At 43.4% G+C, this 15,453-nt stretch overlaps 1 protein-coding gene and 1 long non-coding RNA gene across 4 annotated transcripts; one reads left to right on the top strand and one right to left on the bottom strand.

Moving 5' to 3' along the window:
- Positions 1–398: 398 nt before the first annotated feature.
- LOC116924770 (cyclin-dependent kinase 17) lies at positions 399–14,931 on the top strand. 3 transcript variants are annotated; one of them, XM_032931312.2, is made up of 12 exons: positions 399–762; positions 846–932; positions 9,592–9,713; positions 9,812–9,997; positions 10,634–10,784; positions 11,701–11,822; positions 11,910–12,020; positions 12,449–12,582; positions 12,851–12,948; positions 13,067–13,215; positions 13,324–13,414; positions 13,489–14,931. In XM_032931312.2, exons 1-12 carry the CDS (start codon positions 639–641, stop codon positions 13,596–13,598), a joined length of 1,485 nt encoding a protein of 494 aa, XP_032787203.1. In that variant the 5' UTR covers positions 399–638; the 3' UTR covers positions 13,599–14,931. The 3 variants fall into 3 exon arrangements, with proteins under 3 accessions (XP_032787203.1, XP_032787202.1, XP_032787201.1); XM_032931311.2 differs by lacking the exons at positions 399–762; positions 846–932 and adding an exon at positions 2,041–2,631; XM_032931310.2 differs by lacking the exons at positions 399–762; positions 846–932 and adding an exon at positions 7,882–8,174.
- Positions 798–1,811, bottom strand: LOC123473646. Its single transcript, XR_006647585.1, has 2 exons — positions 1,416–1,811; positions 798–1,356 (listed from the first exon to the last, which is right to left on the bottom strand). It is a non-coding gene; the product is annotated as an uncharacterized LOC123473646 (long non-coding RNA).
- Positions 14,932–15,453: the final 522 nt, after the last annotated feature.

The raw sequence follows: 15,453 nt of genomic DNA, 5'->3' as shown, positions 1-15,453 counted from the left end.
TTGACGAAATTGAACAAAAAATGTTTTTCGACTGAAATGTCGTCGGTGTTGACATTACGTAAGTAGTGGCATAGAAAAATAACTCTCTTTACCATATAGATTCCTCTCTTTAACATATAAATACAACGATAAAATCAGGAAGGAGCTAGCGGAGGAAGTTTCCGTCATACCTTGGCTCATCTGGATATTTAAAAATCGCGATCTTCGATCTATCGAAATCCTTCATGTGCCTTGGTAGTATAGGTATAGCTATGGTTAGCCACGGTATGCATAAAAAATCATGCGTTTCTGGGATTTCACGTTATGCTGCATCGCTCTCGTGATTTAGACCTTAACCAGCAATTTTACCGCTAGGTGGCTACAAGTCGCATGCCCAAAAAATTTCACTAGATGTCAGCTTTGGGTGTACAGCCAAATGGCTGATAAACACTGCTGTAATGTTGCAAGCATGTCGATGCCCTTGAACACTGATTATTGTCCTTACTCAGATCTGTGATTCCATTGTACATGTCAAGTAAAGTTTAGGAAATTCCTCTTCCTTTTGTAGTTTAGTGAAATATTTTGCTTTTGTCCTTTTCGAGTTGTGTGAGTGATTTGTGTTGTACTGTGTTGGATTGTGCTGACCGAGAATTTCTACAATGAGCCTCAAGAAGATACGCCGACGACTTTCCCAGACTTTCCGTTTCAGCATCGAGAGCTCACTGTCAGAGTTGGCTGAACATTTGACCATAGAAGAAAGCAATGGTGAAGTGAAAAATAATGGTAATAGTGAAAATTAAATGTCAGTTATTTAGTCACATCATTTAAGAAATTAATGTATTCCAACTTGCTTATCCTTCATTCAGGGATGCACCATACGTCAACCTTCACAAAAAACCACAGGAGACTATCACTCTCTCACTCACGAATTATTGACGTCAACCACAGGCCAGGTAGGAACATTACCTTGCCATTTATTGATTTGATTCTTCTATCTTGGTGAGACCTGGCGGTGACTCAATCTCTGATAGGGTAGTGAATCTAGTCCAGAACATCTTCCATGATTTTCCGGTCATTCAGTTTCGTATTAAATTTTGCTGAAACCTGCATATCAACTTCACCAAAGAGCACGATTATCTTTAAGGTGAAAAAAAGAATAGCTATTTGGGTCTGCTGGAAATCCCTGAAATGAATGCATTTTGTTTTTGCATTTTCCGGGTAGAATGTCGGTATTCAGGCCAAACGTTGTGCGCATAAAAGAGAGGTGATCTATTTTATTCGTCGAAACTCTGGAAATGCCCATAGTGTTGCAATTCCGACCAGCGTGAATCCGCCAACGATAAAACGAGATAATCTCCCACTGAGAGACCTCCTTGTCTGCATCGTAAATAGTTCTGCGTAATCTTGTTTAAGTTCAAGGAGTTATCTTATCTCACCACCGTAGCCTCGCAATATTTACGATGTAAAAAGAAAAAGGAAGGAAAATAACCAGGTCGCGTGATTGTCGCAGTATGAGGCACTAGCTTGCAACATGTAATCCCATCATTTGACCATGTCGATTTTTGCACTCGGTCTGATGTTGGACGAGTTTTACTTTTGTTTTTTATTTTATTTTATTTTTTTGCTTGTTTGACCATACCAGTCTGTAAGGGGTGGGTGACAATTTCGTAACTTGGACTTGTGATGTCACTTAAGAGGGAGGATAAAACGGTGCGATTTTCTTTGGAAACGGAAACTCGTGGATTTTCATTCGACCTTGAGACGAGAGAGAAAAAAAAAATATTTCTTTAAGCCAAAGGGGAAGTTATCGCCAGGTACGGCCTTAAAACATTAGTTACACGCAGTTTATTTTTTGTTTTACGGATGTCGTCGCCAATGTGTCCCTATGGAATCTCTCGCTAGATGGCTGTCGGCAAACTTGTAGATACGCCCTAATGGAACGCTGCGGGGTAGCGTGTCTTGGGCCTCTTCTGCGGAAGAAACTCCGCCCCTTGATCTCTCTCTAGAGTTCTAGAGTTCTTTTTTTTTTCTTGCTGTATAAGAAGATGCGAGAAGGGAGAGCCAGATGCCAGTTGCAGCTGGGGAGTGTGTATAGTCTTGTAGAGCGTTGTCGAATTTGTTTCGTTCGTGAACGACGTAGCGTGCCTAGTCTAAAGGTCACATGTTTCTAGTAGGAAAAAGCAACATTTGACTGTTTTTTTGTTTTCTTCTGTGTGTGTGTGTCGATTAGAACGCTCGCCAAGGACGTATTGCCATTGGCTGAGCAACGTCAAGTGTTGAATAAAACAAAAACAAAGGAAGGCATCGTTTCTTTGTCGTGTAGCAACAAGAAACAAGTAGCTCTGCTGGGTGCTCGTGTTGTTTGTTGTTTCAGTTGATGATCGAAAAGAGCGCATCAAAGTGAAATTGATTGTTGTCAACATCTGGACATGCCTCAACTGGCGGAAGTGAGCGTCGTCTCGTCGGTTGTGGCCATGGATGAGATGTCGTGGTCGACTGTGGGCGGCCACAAAATCGGCCACTGGTTCGCTTCGTTGGGTTCCAGGGGACGGGGCCGCCGTAAAGCTGCCGCCGTGGCAGCCGCCGCTGCTGCCGCCAACTGCACCAACAACGCCGTCGCCAATAATAACACGACGCGCAGCTTCACTCTCGGTAAGATGATGGGCTTGCCCACGTTCGTCTGACGTCATTTGGACGGTATCTCCGTTGTCCCCATCGTTTGAAAATAAGGCTTTCAGATCGATACTCGGATTCGAATTCGATTCGTGTCTACTGGAAGACGACAACAAAAAAGAATCTGGCCAGACCGAAACGACACCGAAATCCTTTCCATTTACCGTTCACTGACGGCCCGCGTCTTTTGACGCCCTCCGGTTCGATGCGGTTTTGCGAAGGTTTTTTTTTTTGTTTTGCTTCTTTCTACCGAGAAAAAAAGGGGGCGGGCGGGCGGAGGGAAAACAGATGGAAAGAGTCACGGTTTGGCAGGGTTGTACGGAATTCCGCATTCCGTTTTCATCTTGGCAAAAGCTGAAATTCTCTTGCAAAGGAGATTTACATTTCTTTTGAATCGAACGCACAGGGACGTACGGCAAGATTTCTCATTAGAAAACGTTGAAAGTTCTTTTAAAAGTTTATTAAAGTTAAGGCAAGGGGGGGGGGAATTAAGGAGCCGGGGCTCTTACGGTCCGATAAACTTTGACAGCCAGGGCCCCACAGTTTCAGCCAAGTGAAATTTTCCAACACACGCACACACAAAAGAGCTCAGTGGAAAAGGGAAGTTGTATGAAAACGTACATGGGGCCAAAAAGGAGTCACTCGCTGCTGCATGTCGGTCAAGGAACTTGAGCCTCAAATGTGGTCCACGATATTGGCCCCCAAAAAGTTGTAGGTCGGTCTATTGACACTAGGTCTTCATCTCGTCGATACGAGAAAGAAATGCGCGGATTACCATGGGACTTTGGTTGGCAGAAGCGACCAAGGCCTCCCCGCCCGTGTTGTCCGGCATTATTCATGCGAGGCTTATATGCGAGCGCAGCATCCTCAAAGCCTCTCTTCTTTTGAGAAGCTTACGCTCATTGGAGGGCTGTTTTGAGCCTCGTTTTGTCCGTGCATCTAAACAGTTTTCGTATTCAAGGCGAGTACGAAAAGACTAGCCTCCAACCAACACGAAAAATGTGTGTAGATAAACATAAAAAAGATGAGCATGTAAACGTAAATATTGATGTATATGGGGGAAAGGGATGGGAATTCTGGCCAGGCAACTGTCGATCAAACGATATTATTCCGCACGAGTTGTTCAGGTTCAACCACCTCTTTGTTGTTTCTTTTTTTTTTCTTGTCTTCGTTATTGTTCCCGTATCGATCTTGTTCGAAATGTGGGGATGGATCAAAATCCACCTGGCAGTTTAGCCGAAAAACTGTTGCCATACAGTTGATCCTTTCCCATCATAATGTAGTGCAATCCCCTTTGAACGATCCCATTAATCTTGCAAACGACATTTTCCTTTTTTATCGCGTTTTATCGTCCCCTCTTTTAAAAAAAGAAATGATAAAAAAAAAAACAACAAAAAACATTATGCAACGATGACACTCCCGACCCTCCGTTATCGGATTCGTTCTCATTTCTCGCCTTCTAAATGAAGAATTAGTGTTTTTCTTTTTTCTTTTTATCTATTATTTTGTGTGGAGCTCGTTGGGCAACAGTGCGCGCTGCAGATAAGAATTTCGTGTCCCGATTTGAGTTTCAGTTTTCGCCTACGCTTTTCATTTGTTTTTGTGTGTGTGGAGAAGCGTAGGGTAAGTAGTAGGTGAGCCGTGATGAGGAAAGCGAGCGCCATTGCTGAAACATGTTATCTTTTCTCTTTATTGATGTTTACCAATGCGAAAGGAAGGGAGTGATATCCTACTTTTTCTTGTTTGGATAGTCTGTGTGTGTGTGTTTTTGCCTAGATCCTCTGACAGATGAAGCCGGAAAGAAAAAAGGCTGGAGACGATTGGGGTGACAGTCGCAGACGTCAACCTTGATCGACTGGAATGATGCAGAAAGCCCTCGGGCTGCTTATTATTGTTGATCTAGATGTAATGGGAGCATGGAAAAAGAAAATGCCATCCGTCATTCGGTTGTCGATTCTGGCCAAAAGATTTTTTTTTTTTTTTTTTCAAAGATTCACCTGACAATGAAAATGGCTTTGAACCTGAAAAGGGTTCCATTCATCTGGAAATGACATTCAAGACCTTTAGTAGCACAGATAATGATTTACACTTGAAATTTCGCAAAGGCAAAATAAAAGCAAACAAATGAGTAAAAATAGGAAATCTTTTTGGGGGTGGGGGGGGAGAAACAGAGGACACATCGATCACCGGAGCGTTAGATGACCTGGATAGGACGATCGTGTTCGACGGGCCCCATTGTTGTAGTCGATCGATTTCTGGATTCTGATGTTAACTAAGAAGACAAGAATAGTAAAGCGACATTTTCAAGCCTAGCCTCCTTTTGTCTGTGTGTGTGTGTGTGTGTGTGTGCCACATTCCAGCACCTCTGTTGGCGACCCTGTTTAAGCCTACACGTTGTTGTGGTCTGTATACTTTGCTAATGGACCGCGTGACGGAACCATTGACTTTGAGAAACGAAAATCAGAAACCAAATGCCTTTTGTTTGGAATATTGAAGATCCAAGCTCAGATATTTCCCCCCCGCCGTGCAGATAATAAGAGCCACAACCGAATTTTTTATTTTTATTTTTTAAATAACCGTGTGGTAGCAGCAAGCATCCGGTTTGTAGAGACGCCACACCCCAGAAAGCCATCCATCTTTCTAGATTATTTTGATGTTGAGCATTTCGTGTTGTATCGTCTCCGTTGCCTTACGCCCTTATCAGACGACGCTCGAATGAATGCCGGCAATGATCGTGGCCAAACGGATGTTTGCATACAAACTCTGTCAGAATAGGAAAAGTCGATATGAAAACATGGAGATTGGAAAGTCAACTTTTCTCGACGATGAAATGTGAAAATTGAATTTCCTGACTCTCATTTCGGATGTCATTCAATCACCGAGAGCGACGCAATAATAGAAGGTAGACTCTTTGGATAAGGGGTGGGGTGGGGGTGGGGGGTGGTAGGTCTGGCAGCTACAGGGCGAAGAAATGTAACGACGCTTCGTGTCGCTGCCTTTTTAAATCTCCCCTCGGGGATGTACAATTGAATTTCGTTCAGCTCCCCCACCCCCACGGGCATCACGCCTGGCTGTCATTGAACATGATTAAGTTAGAATGACGTCATTGGAAAATCTAGAATGACAACCCAGCATATATATATATATATTTTTTTATCTCTTTTGTTATCCCTCGTATTGAATTGCGCCATTGTTGTTCTGGCGTCGCGGACCTGACTCTGACGTCGATCACTAGACGTCCTCAACGTCTTGTTATCTGGTGTCCGTTCATGTTATATATATATATACCGGTTTGTCTTTCATGTCCGCTCCCCCCCTTTTTTTTCTTCTCTGTATTATTCACCGGAACCCCCCTCCTTTGCTCTGCTGTATTCATTGCCATGTACACATTTAGGCAGACAACAATGTAAGAACGTAATAGTTAAGGGGGGGGCTTGGGGGAGAGTACGTGTCTGCCGGGCTAGTGCAATCATTATTCTGCCGGATTAGGTTACAGTCTCTTTCTTTCTTTCTTTCTTGTCCCCCGTTTCTTTCGACTGCTATATTGCGTTCAATTATCAAGTCCTTCTCTGTTACTTCATCCTTAAACGTGGAGTACGTGCTCCAGGCGGATCTTCCATTGATCTCTAGTCTTTCAAGTATCATCTACTTTTTTTTTTCTCATGTGCGTCTGTCTGTTAACTCGCCGTTATTTTTAAACGAAGCCTGGCAGAGTTTTGACAGCCTTTTTTTTTGTTTGTTGTTGAGCAATCGGGGAAGAAAAAAAGCGCAACAGCGCCTGAGGATCTTCTTCTCACGCTCAGAGAAACTAACGATGAATTAAGGGTCGGATCATTTCAGACTGGATTTTTCAAGTTGTTGGTGTTCTTTGAACTTTGTGATGACGTTTTGATTGCCATCGAGTCGCCTCCTACGGTGATTGAATCCCTCTGCTTAATGAAGAAGCCCCAGGCGCCATTCTCGGTGTTTTGATTGCGCGTCTACGTCTCGGATGTTTTAAATTAAATTTAAACGTGAATTTTTTTTTTTTCTGTTCACGTGTTGAGAGACGAAACTCATTTGCCTAAGGGATCATATGGAAAGAAGAAGTAGAGGATCGTTTCCTAAAATAAAAGTTATTTGCTTCTCCCTTTTTATTTTATTTGTTTAAAAAAAAAAGAGTTTTCTTGTGCGTGCAAAAGAAACGACAGGGTGCGCCATTTTCAAAGTTGACGACACTCTTGGGGAGGGGGGGGAAAGGATCGATCGATCCGAATGGCTGGATGCCAAGTGGTCTTGCTTCACTAGTCCCAACACGCTTTTCCATCTCCGGTCCGGCAATGTTGGACGTGATCCGTTTGTGTTTGTTTTGTTTGTTTTTTTTCCCCTCTGCCTTCCGTCAATCACGTGGTGCACGAGAACGGGATCGTGAATGCCTTCTCGTAGCCTATGATGACGTCTACCCCAACGTTGACATACCGAATGGAATCCTAAGAATAAAAAAAGAAAAACTAAAATCCATCAGCGTTTGTCACAGCTTCGACTTGCATTCCGTTATGCAAATGTTCTCGCGCTCATGCCGGTGATGTCTGAATAAGTAGCGGCAAGATGTCGACATCGAACAGCTCTTCCACGATGAACGTGCTGACAGATTGAAGCTCACGGGGAAACACTGTAAACCAGAAATGGACTTCCTGTTTATCCCTTTTTTCTTTTTTTAATTTTAAGGCGCCCGTTTCCATCCGACCCGTCTGATTTGCGATTCGGGGATGAGCCCAAAGCTTTTTGGATGATTGGCCATTTCCGTACGAGGCCGCGTGATTAGTTCTTCACGTGAAAGAACGAGATAAGCCGGCCTGAATCTGATCACTTTCATGTCTTTTTTTTTTTAATTCGATGGATGCCCCCCTCCCAAAAAAAAAATGTCTTAAACATTTTCATTCCGATGTGGGAAATATGTTTTCCCCTTTAAAAAAATAGATAAATAAATAAAAAATAAAAATACATGTGATGCTAATTTGTTTCAACTGCGCACACGTGTTCGGACGTCCAGCCGAGAGAGCTTACAGCGAAAAAGGGAAAAAAAAAAAAACCCAAACGTGATTCACGTGCGTTCGGCCAACTTAACACGTTAATACTCGACGGTGGTATAGCCACGTGCCACGTGATGTGAGCTCCATTCTTTCATTGGGAGGGTTTCATTTTGGCCATTTTTCTGCTCACACGGCGGCCAGCATAAAAAGCCAACGCGATTCCGTTGGTTTCGTTCAGTATCTGAAGTGCCCGTCGACCAGTCATGTTTTCACTGTCGCGTTCCAAATTGACACAGTCCACTTTATCGCTGGCGTCGCGTCGATCTTCCTCCGAAGAGTTTGACGACTGTTGCAGCCAAATGGATTCGTCTCCGGCCACGTCTCCGTCGTGCCACAACTACCAAGAGCGTGTCCTCTCCCTTTTCATCCCGCGACCGCGTTCCGATTGCACATCGTCCTCTTCGTCTTCGTCGTCCACGTCGCCCTGTCCCGACAACACAACTGGCCTAGGTCCTTCAATTTTCTCTTTTCATTCTCACCTGCTTTTGTGTGACCCGCAACCGTCTAACGTTGGACGAGCCGGGAAGGTTGGAACGAAACGCGACACGCAACAAAACAAAGCGAGTGCAATAGTTTGTTGCCGTCGATTCAATAAGAAAAATGTTTATTTTATTTATTTTAGTTTTTACTATGTTTTTTTTTTAAATAATTTTGAACGGTTCAAGTGTGCGGAGTGAACGATGTGAAACACTGGCCAAGTAACACATGGCAGCTGGGCCGATCTCTCCGGCACTTAATCGCCTTCGGTGCCTTGAGGGAGGGGATTTTAAAAAAAAAGTAGCCAAACAAGAAGGGCATTTTTTTTTCAAAAAAGGAAAAAAAAAAAAATCTATTTCAAACAAGAGCGATTTATTATTGGAAGATGGACGTCACGAAGTATATACCGTGTTTGGTCAACAGTGGCATCTGTTTGCTGGCCAAACAGAACTTTGCGTATCCTCCTTCTTCTCTTCGTTGGCTCATGCCATTTCTTCTTCTTCGTGACGATGGTCAATATTTGATGTGTACAAATGTAGAAAGTGGAGGGGCTTTTCGTGACCGAGTCGGAAATCGATTTGTTTTTGTTTCTTTTTGCGATTGATTTATGGCTTAATTGTTTTGATAGATCTAATAGAAACGACTCGCTGTTCCGCATAACGGGTTAAACAGATGCATTAAAGCCGGTCCGTCAAGTTGAACAGGGTTGGCCAGCTTTTTTTTTTGATCTTTCCTTGTTTTGATTTCCTGAAATTGGACTGTTTCCCGTTTTCAGGCTATTGCGTGATTGCCGATTGATATGAAAAACGAACAACTTTGACGTCACCGGACTTGCACAAAGACACACACAAAGAAAGAAAAGGGAGTTTCTATATATGTGGTCGAAGATTGCAAAGAACTTTTGATGAGGAAAACGCGCCGTTCGTGCGTTTTGGCATCTTTGCTCGTGCAAGGGAGGGGGGCGGGACGGGTCGTCATTCAGGCGTAACACAACATTGACGAGCTATTGACCATCTTTTGTTGGGAATAAAACCTAAAACCCCGACGTCGACTCGGTTCTTTTACTTGGTCGAGGCCATTGGCTTCCTCCAACATGCACACCCCATCACCAGTCTCTCCCCCCTTATTTTAGGGGGGGCGAGCGTTTATTTTCGGCCCACCGTGAATGGCGGCTCGTTAACACACACACACACACACAAAACGAAACGGCAAGGAGGAATTCTCTCCCCTTCTTTTTCCTTGACTATTATTAGTCTGTCTGGTACGAGTAGCTAGTGACCAAACTGTTACCATCCGGGCAATTCATCGTGTTGGTTTGATGCTCGTTAATGAATTCAACTTTCCAAAACAAAGCGGAGAAGACTAACGCATCGATATTTTTGACTGGCAGGTGTGTTGCATGAACATCCCAGGATCGGCTCCGATGGCGAATCTGAGGAAGTTTCTCTGGCCTCGGATCCTGACGTCACGTCACCTGTCAAAATGCGCCAAAAGAATCGCCGTCTCAGCGAGGTTTGTTTATTTTTTTGCGTCTTTTTTTCTTTTCATTCTTAAGATTTATTTTGATTTGATTTTAATTTTTTAATATTTTGATTGAATCGCTTAAGCAGCAAGACATCAGCAAACGTTTGTCGTTGCCGGCCGATTTGCGGATACCGGAATCCTTCCTGGCCAAACAGTCGAGCAGTAGTCCCATCTTCGACGGACCGTTGACGCGGACCAACCGGAGACAGTCCCTCTCTGAAATCGGTTTCGGCCGCATGGAGACCTACACGAAACTCGACAAATTAGGAGAGGTCAGTTCATGTTTTGTTTTGTTTTTTTTTTTTTAACTTTCTTTTATTAAGGCCCATTGGGAAGTGTATCGGAATCAGGGGGGGAGTTTAGTGTACGTAAGTTTGTTTCCTGCTAGTCTATCTATAGCCGGCCCCCGGCCAGCTACGGGTTAGATCTCGACACTTTTCCTATTTCAGTGCCCCGATCTCAGTTTTTTGTGTTTGGCGTTCCAGTGAAATTTGGTTTGGCAATCGGCCCAATCAAAGATTTGCAAAGGAATTAGCGGAAGTCGGGGCGATACGGAGGGAATCCTTGAAAGAAAAAAAAAGGACGAACGTTTTTCTGTGTGTAAAACTGACGTGACCAATTTCGGGCATCTCTTTTTCTTTTCTTTTTTTCAAATGGCGTAGTCTGATGGATGGGTCCCTTTTTCTCTCTCTCTCTGTGTATGTGAAGAGATCTTGTTTGTACTTTTGGAGGGGGGGGGTTGCCTTAAGGTGACTATTCTGCTGGGGATAGCAGCTGGCCGTCGTGCTGACGCTGCTCGAGGCCATCACGTCCTGTTGTTTCCCATTGTTCGTCTTTGGCCCGAGAACGGGCAGTCGGTACTCGACGGAGATGTATTCATCTATATAGCCTCTCTTTCTTGCGCACAGGGAACGTACGCCACCGTCTACAAAGGCAAGTCGAGGCTGACGGACAACCTGGTGGCCCTCAAAGAGATTCGGCTCGAACACGAAGAGGGAGCACCGTGCACCGCCATCCGAGAGGTTTCCCTCCTCAAAGACTTGCGCCACGCAAATATTGGTAAGCAATCATTTTCTATTTTTTTCTCTTCTACACCATCTGAATTGGATTTTAAAAAAATCTCATTTCGGCTTCTCGTCGAAAACGTTGGCTCCGTGAATCCAATCACGAACTCTCATCGTAAGCTCAGCTGTGAAGAAGCTAACCGCCCCTATCGATCCGGTTGTTTCGAAGCTGAAACTTTGAAACCGAGTTCTCTTTGACTCCCCCCATCCGTTATGATGTAAGAGGAGGGGAGACTTTGGGGTTGGGTTTTTTTTTTTTTAATAAATTAAAAGTAAACTTCACCGAAAAACGGGTTGGCACAGTTCATTTTCCGATTCGCATTTGAACCGATGAGATTGTAGAAACAAATGCATTCAAATGGTCCACTTTGTTTCTTTTTTGGTGGGGGAGGGGTGAACTTTGTCTCCATAAAAGCGAATTATGAGTGTGTGTGTGTGTGTGTCATAAAATATCGCGCTGATCGTGTAATCCAAAGTAATGGCCAACAGTTTCGGCCTGTAAAGTGTGTCAGTCTGATTTATGGTTCATTGATCGCGCAAAGTTGCGAAGAGAGTACCAGTCTAGGACATCAATCGATAGTGAAACTGATTGGGCTAGACTAATTTACTCGCCACAACCCATAGAGTGGGGCTGGGTTGAAGGAGAGTCTTTTCCAACCCCTCCCCAAATGTTGCAGCATACATTTTAGTCCTCTTCTTCTTTTTGTGTCTGTGTGTCTGTGTGATTACTATCCAATATCCTATTCCGGACAAGCTTTCATCACCGGTCCAGCGTGTAATTCCCCATCCTCGTCCTAATTGAATCTTCCATAAAGATTGATGTCCAACTTGCTCTAGTGGCTTTTTTTTTTTTTCTTTTTTCAAATGACCCAAATTAAACTTTAGTTTCTGAATTGTGTGTATGTGTTTAGTGACGTTGCACGATATTGTGCACACGGAAAAGTCATTGACGCTCGTCTTTGAGTACCTGGAGAAGGACCTGAAGCAGTACATGGACGACTGTGGCAGCATTCTCAGCATGAACAACGTCAAAGTCAGTCGAATTGTTTTATGCGTTGACGCAATCAAAAGAAAGGGAATAATCATTTTTGGATTCACTTGTTATCATTGATTCTTGTAGATCTTCCTCTTTCAGCTTCTGAGAGGACTTGCCTACTGTCACCGTCGCCGTATCCTCCATCGCGATCTCAAACCGCAAAATTTGCTCATCAATGACAAAGGCGAACTCAAGGTTTGATTCTGTTTTTTTGTTTTCTTTGCATTTTCACTTGTTTCAGGTCGTCAAACACGTCCCTTCTCCTTTGTTCGGTTCTTTTTTTCTTTATTTCAAAAGCTTTTCAAAGGCGTATTTAAATAGAGAAATAACACAAATATGGAGACTGAGAGAAGTGGCCCCAAAAATGTCTAGAATGTTAGCGACTTTAGTTTTTGAAGGGAAAAGCAAAAATCATTCTTGGTCACGTTCTATGCAAATTGACTTGCTTTTATTCAGTTTTGCCAGTTTGGGTCGGTTCCTTTTTTTGTTTTTGTTTTCTTAATAAAAATGGCTGTTTGGCATTGATTTCCACGTAAGAGAGTTCTGGCCGTCTATCTATATACAAATGTACTATATGTGTGTGTGTGTGTGTGCTTTACTAATTGTTGTTTATCTTGATGCAGTTGGCCGACTTTGGGCTGGCTCGAGCTAAATCCGTGCCGACTAAAACCTATTCAAACGAAGTAGTGACGCTCTGGTATCGCCCTCCCGACGTTTTGCTCGGATCCACCGAATATTCTACCCCCATCGACATGTGGTATTACATTCTCCTCTGATTTCTACGTTATTATTTTTTTTTTCTTTCTTTCTTGGCGTCTTCTCCCCCCCTCTTGTTTACCTACCTTTCTCCGTCACTGTTTTCTCTTCTATTCCACCACCCACCCCTCGTTCGTTGAGTATAAACACTTATTGATTGTCTAAGCCGTTGTTATGGAAACCTTTGCAAATCAGGGCGCTCTCTACCCGCAAGTCCACGCAGAAAATGATGTGATTTAAAAAAAAACTTGAAAAATTGTCTATTGCAGGGGTGTAGGGTGTATCTTCTTTGAAATGGCGAGCGGTCGGCCTCTTTTCCCCGGCTCAACTGTCGAGGACCAGCTGCAGTTGATTTTCAGTCTGTTGGGTAAGATAAGATTATCATTTTGTGATGTCAACTTGTGTGTTTAACTTTGACATCTATGAAAGACATTTACATCTGGCGTACTATACGAATTGTGTTTTTTCTTTCCGACGTTCCACAGGGACTCCGACAGAGGAGACGTGGTCGGGCATTCAGAGCAACGAGGATTTCTTGTCGTATCGCTTTGACCATTGCAGTCCGCAGTCCCTGATCCACAGAGCACCTCGGCTGGACGGCGACGGACTCGATCTTTTGAACAAGTTCCTTTCTGTAAGGCCCAGGCACACACACACACCTCCATATTCCGTTCTCTTTTCTTTTTAATTGAATTGAATTTATTCCTACTCACATTCTTCCGTATTCTCCTTTGCTGCGCAGTATGAAGCCAAAAAGCGGATCTCAGCTCAAGATGCAATGCGCCATCCGTACTTTCGGTCGTTGGGATCGATGGTGCACAAAATTCCGGACGGTAAATCTTTAACGTGTTTTTTTACAGCTGAACCGACTGTTGTGTGCTCATCATTTATTTATTGATGTTTGCAGTCGCTTCGATTTTCACCTGCCAAGGGATCCAGTTAACGAGAGATCCAGGATATCGGCCGTCGAGTCATGGAAACAATTCGAAAACAAGACGTCAATCGATGCTGCTCTAGATGGCAGTGCCAGTCGCGTAGGATTGGCCATGCGACAACTCGCATCAGACTTAACGAAAATGAGGTTCACAAGATTTAAAGTCCGTCGGTGGAGAACCCGCAAAAAAAAAAGAAAATTATAATAAAACTCTCCCGTCTTGTAACGCGACACTCGTGTTGTTCAGCTCGGCCCTTCTTACGTTTCAATTTATCATATTTAAAAAAATTAAAAACAAAAAACAAAAAAAAAAAGATTAACATCCTCCCCCCCCCCCTCCACCGTTGTTCTCACGTTTCCATTTATTTAGAATCCCTTTTTTTTTTTTTTTTTTTTACTTCCCCTCCGTTGAGCGTGTTGAAAATCATGTCGTTCTACTCTTCTGAAATTCTCTCCCGAAATTTTGATCGAAATCTTCTTTTCACTGTGATGGTAATATCGGTCCAGCCCGTTTTCTTTTCCTGGACATTCGGGCTGACCTTCAGTCCTTCCCTTCTGATTTTGTTTGTTTTTTTTTCACTTGCCGTCAATTATAATCCACACAAAAAATGTCACATCGATTTGTTGAATTCCCCCCCAATTTTTAGTTTTCCGTGAGATTCGGTGATGGCAGCGGGCTATCCAATTTTGCTGTAGACCCTTGCACTTTGATGATTAATGATGGGGTACATAATCAATGGAATGTATGGGGATTTGTTTCTGATTTCTCTTTTTTTTTTTTTGTTTGTTTTGCACTTGTTGGCGGATGCTGCGGATCGTCTAGCGTCTTGTGTGTCTGGTTTGTCATTTACGCGTGTCTTTGTGTGTGTGTGTGTGTGTGTCGTCTCGGTCGGTTCCAGGTGTGAGCCCACGTGTGTGTGTGTGTGTGTCGAGTCAAAACTGCCAACCGAGCTGCTCACAAGTCCGTTCCCTCTTCCGTACGTGTCACGCAGTCGTGAAATGTTTCGTCTCAGAGAATATGATACTTACGCGCGCCAGTGGAGACCATCTCTTCTTCTTTTGTCTTCTGTATTTTGGAAATTATCATTTTTTTCTTTTTTGGCAACGAGACTTGGTCTTCTGGCCTTGACTTTTTTTTGTTGGTTTCTTTGAAACTTTCCGCCCCTATTGTCTCTCTCTCTCTCGCGTCTGTGACATACAAGTATACATATTAAATATATGATGATATATCGCGTAAAGACGAGCGCATACGTGTTACACGCAAAATGTGGGGATGTGGGTTGGTGAACGAATGGGGGGTGAGGATCAAAATTGTTTCAATTTCCATTGATTGTTTATGTATGTGGCCAGCAGCGGTGGATGATGACGGCCGAAAAGATGACAATAAAAAGTGCAGTGCGTAGTACAAACAAAAAACGCGACGAAATCTTTTTTGCTTGGTCTCCTGCGCTGACAAGTTTGGCATTTTCCTATGACATAATGACTCCTTTCCAGCTGCTTTTCATTAGCGATGATGAGCTTTTCTCATGCCACTCTTTGTGTGTCTTCCGAGGGAAAAGGCAATTACTGGATTAGTTTCGCCCCAACTTTCCTGTCACACACGGAATGTTAGTTTCTCTCACCATACAATGAAAACAAAACAAAAGCTCCTGCTGGAAATTGTAATCATCTGAAGTGGTAGACAACTCATTCTTCTTCCCTAATGCTTTTGTACGTTTTCAATATGGATGGAATTATGGTCTGCATACGAAATATGTACGTCTCGTGGGCCTAGGAAAACGGGGAGAAAAAGTCCCATCTGTAGACATCTAGCGGTCGTTTGACATAAACTGTTGTTGTCAACAGCAACTCATAATTGAACAAACGGGACGGGGAAAAAAAAGGATCGAACGATGACCGGCGAATTGAACTAGCAGAACAAAAGAAACAAAAACCATC

Source organism: Daphnia magna, linkage group LG6 (genome assembly GCF_020631705.1).
Source record: "Daphnia magna isolate NIES linkage group LG6, ASM2063170v1.1, whole genome shotgun sequence".
NCBI classification, from domain to species: domain Eukaryota; kingdom Metazoa; phylum Arthropoda; class Branchiopoda; order Diplostraca; family Daphniidae; genus Daphnia; species Daphnia magna.
This window is presented reverse-complemented; position numbering and strand designations above follow the sequence as displayed.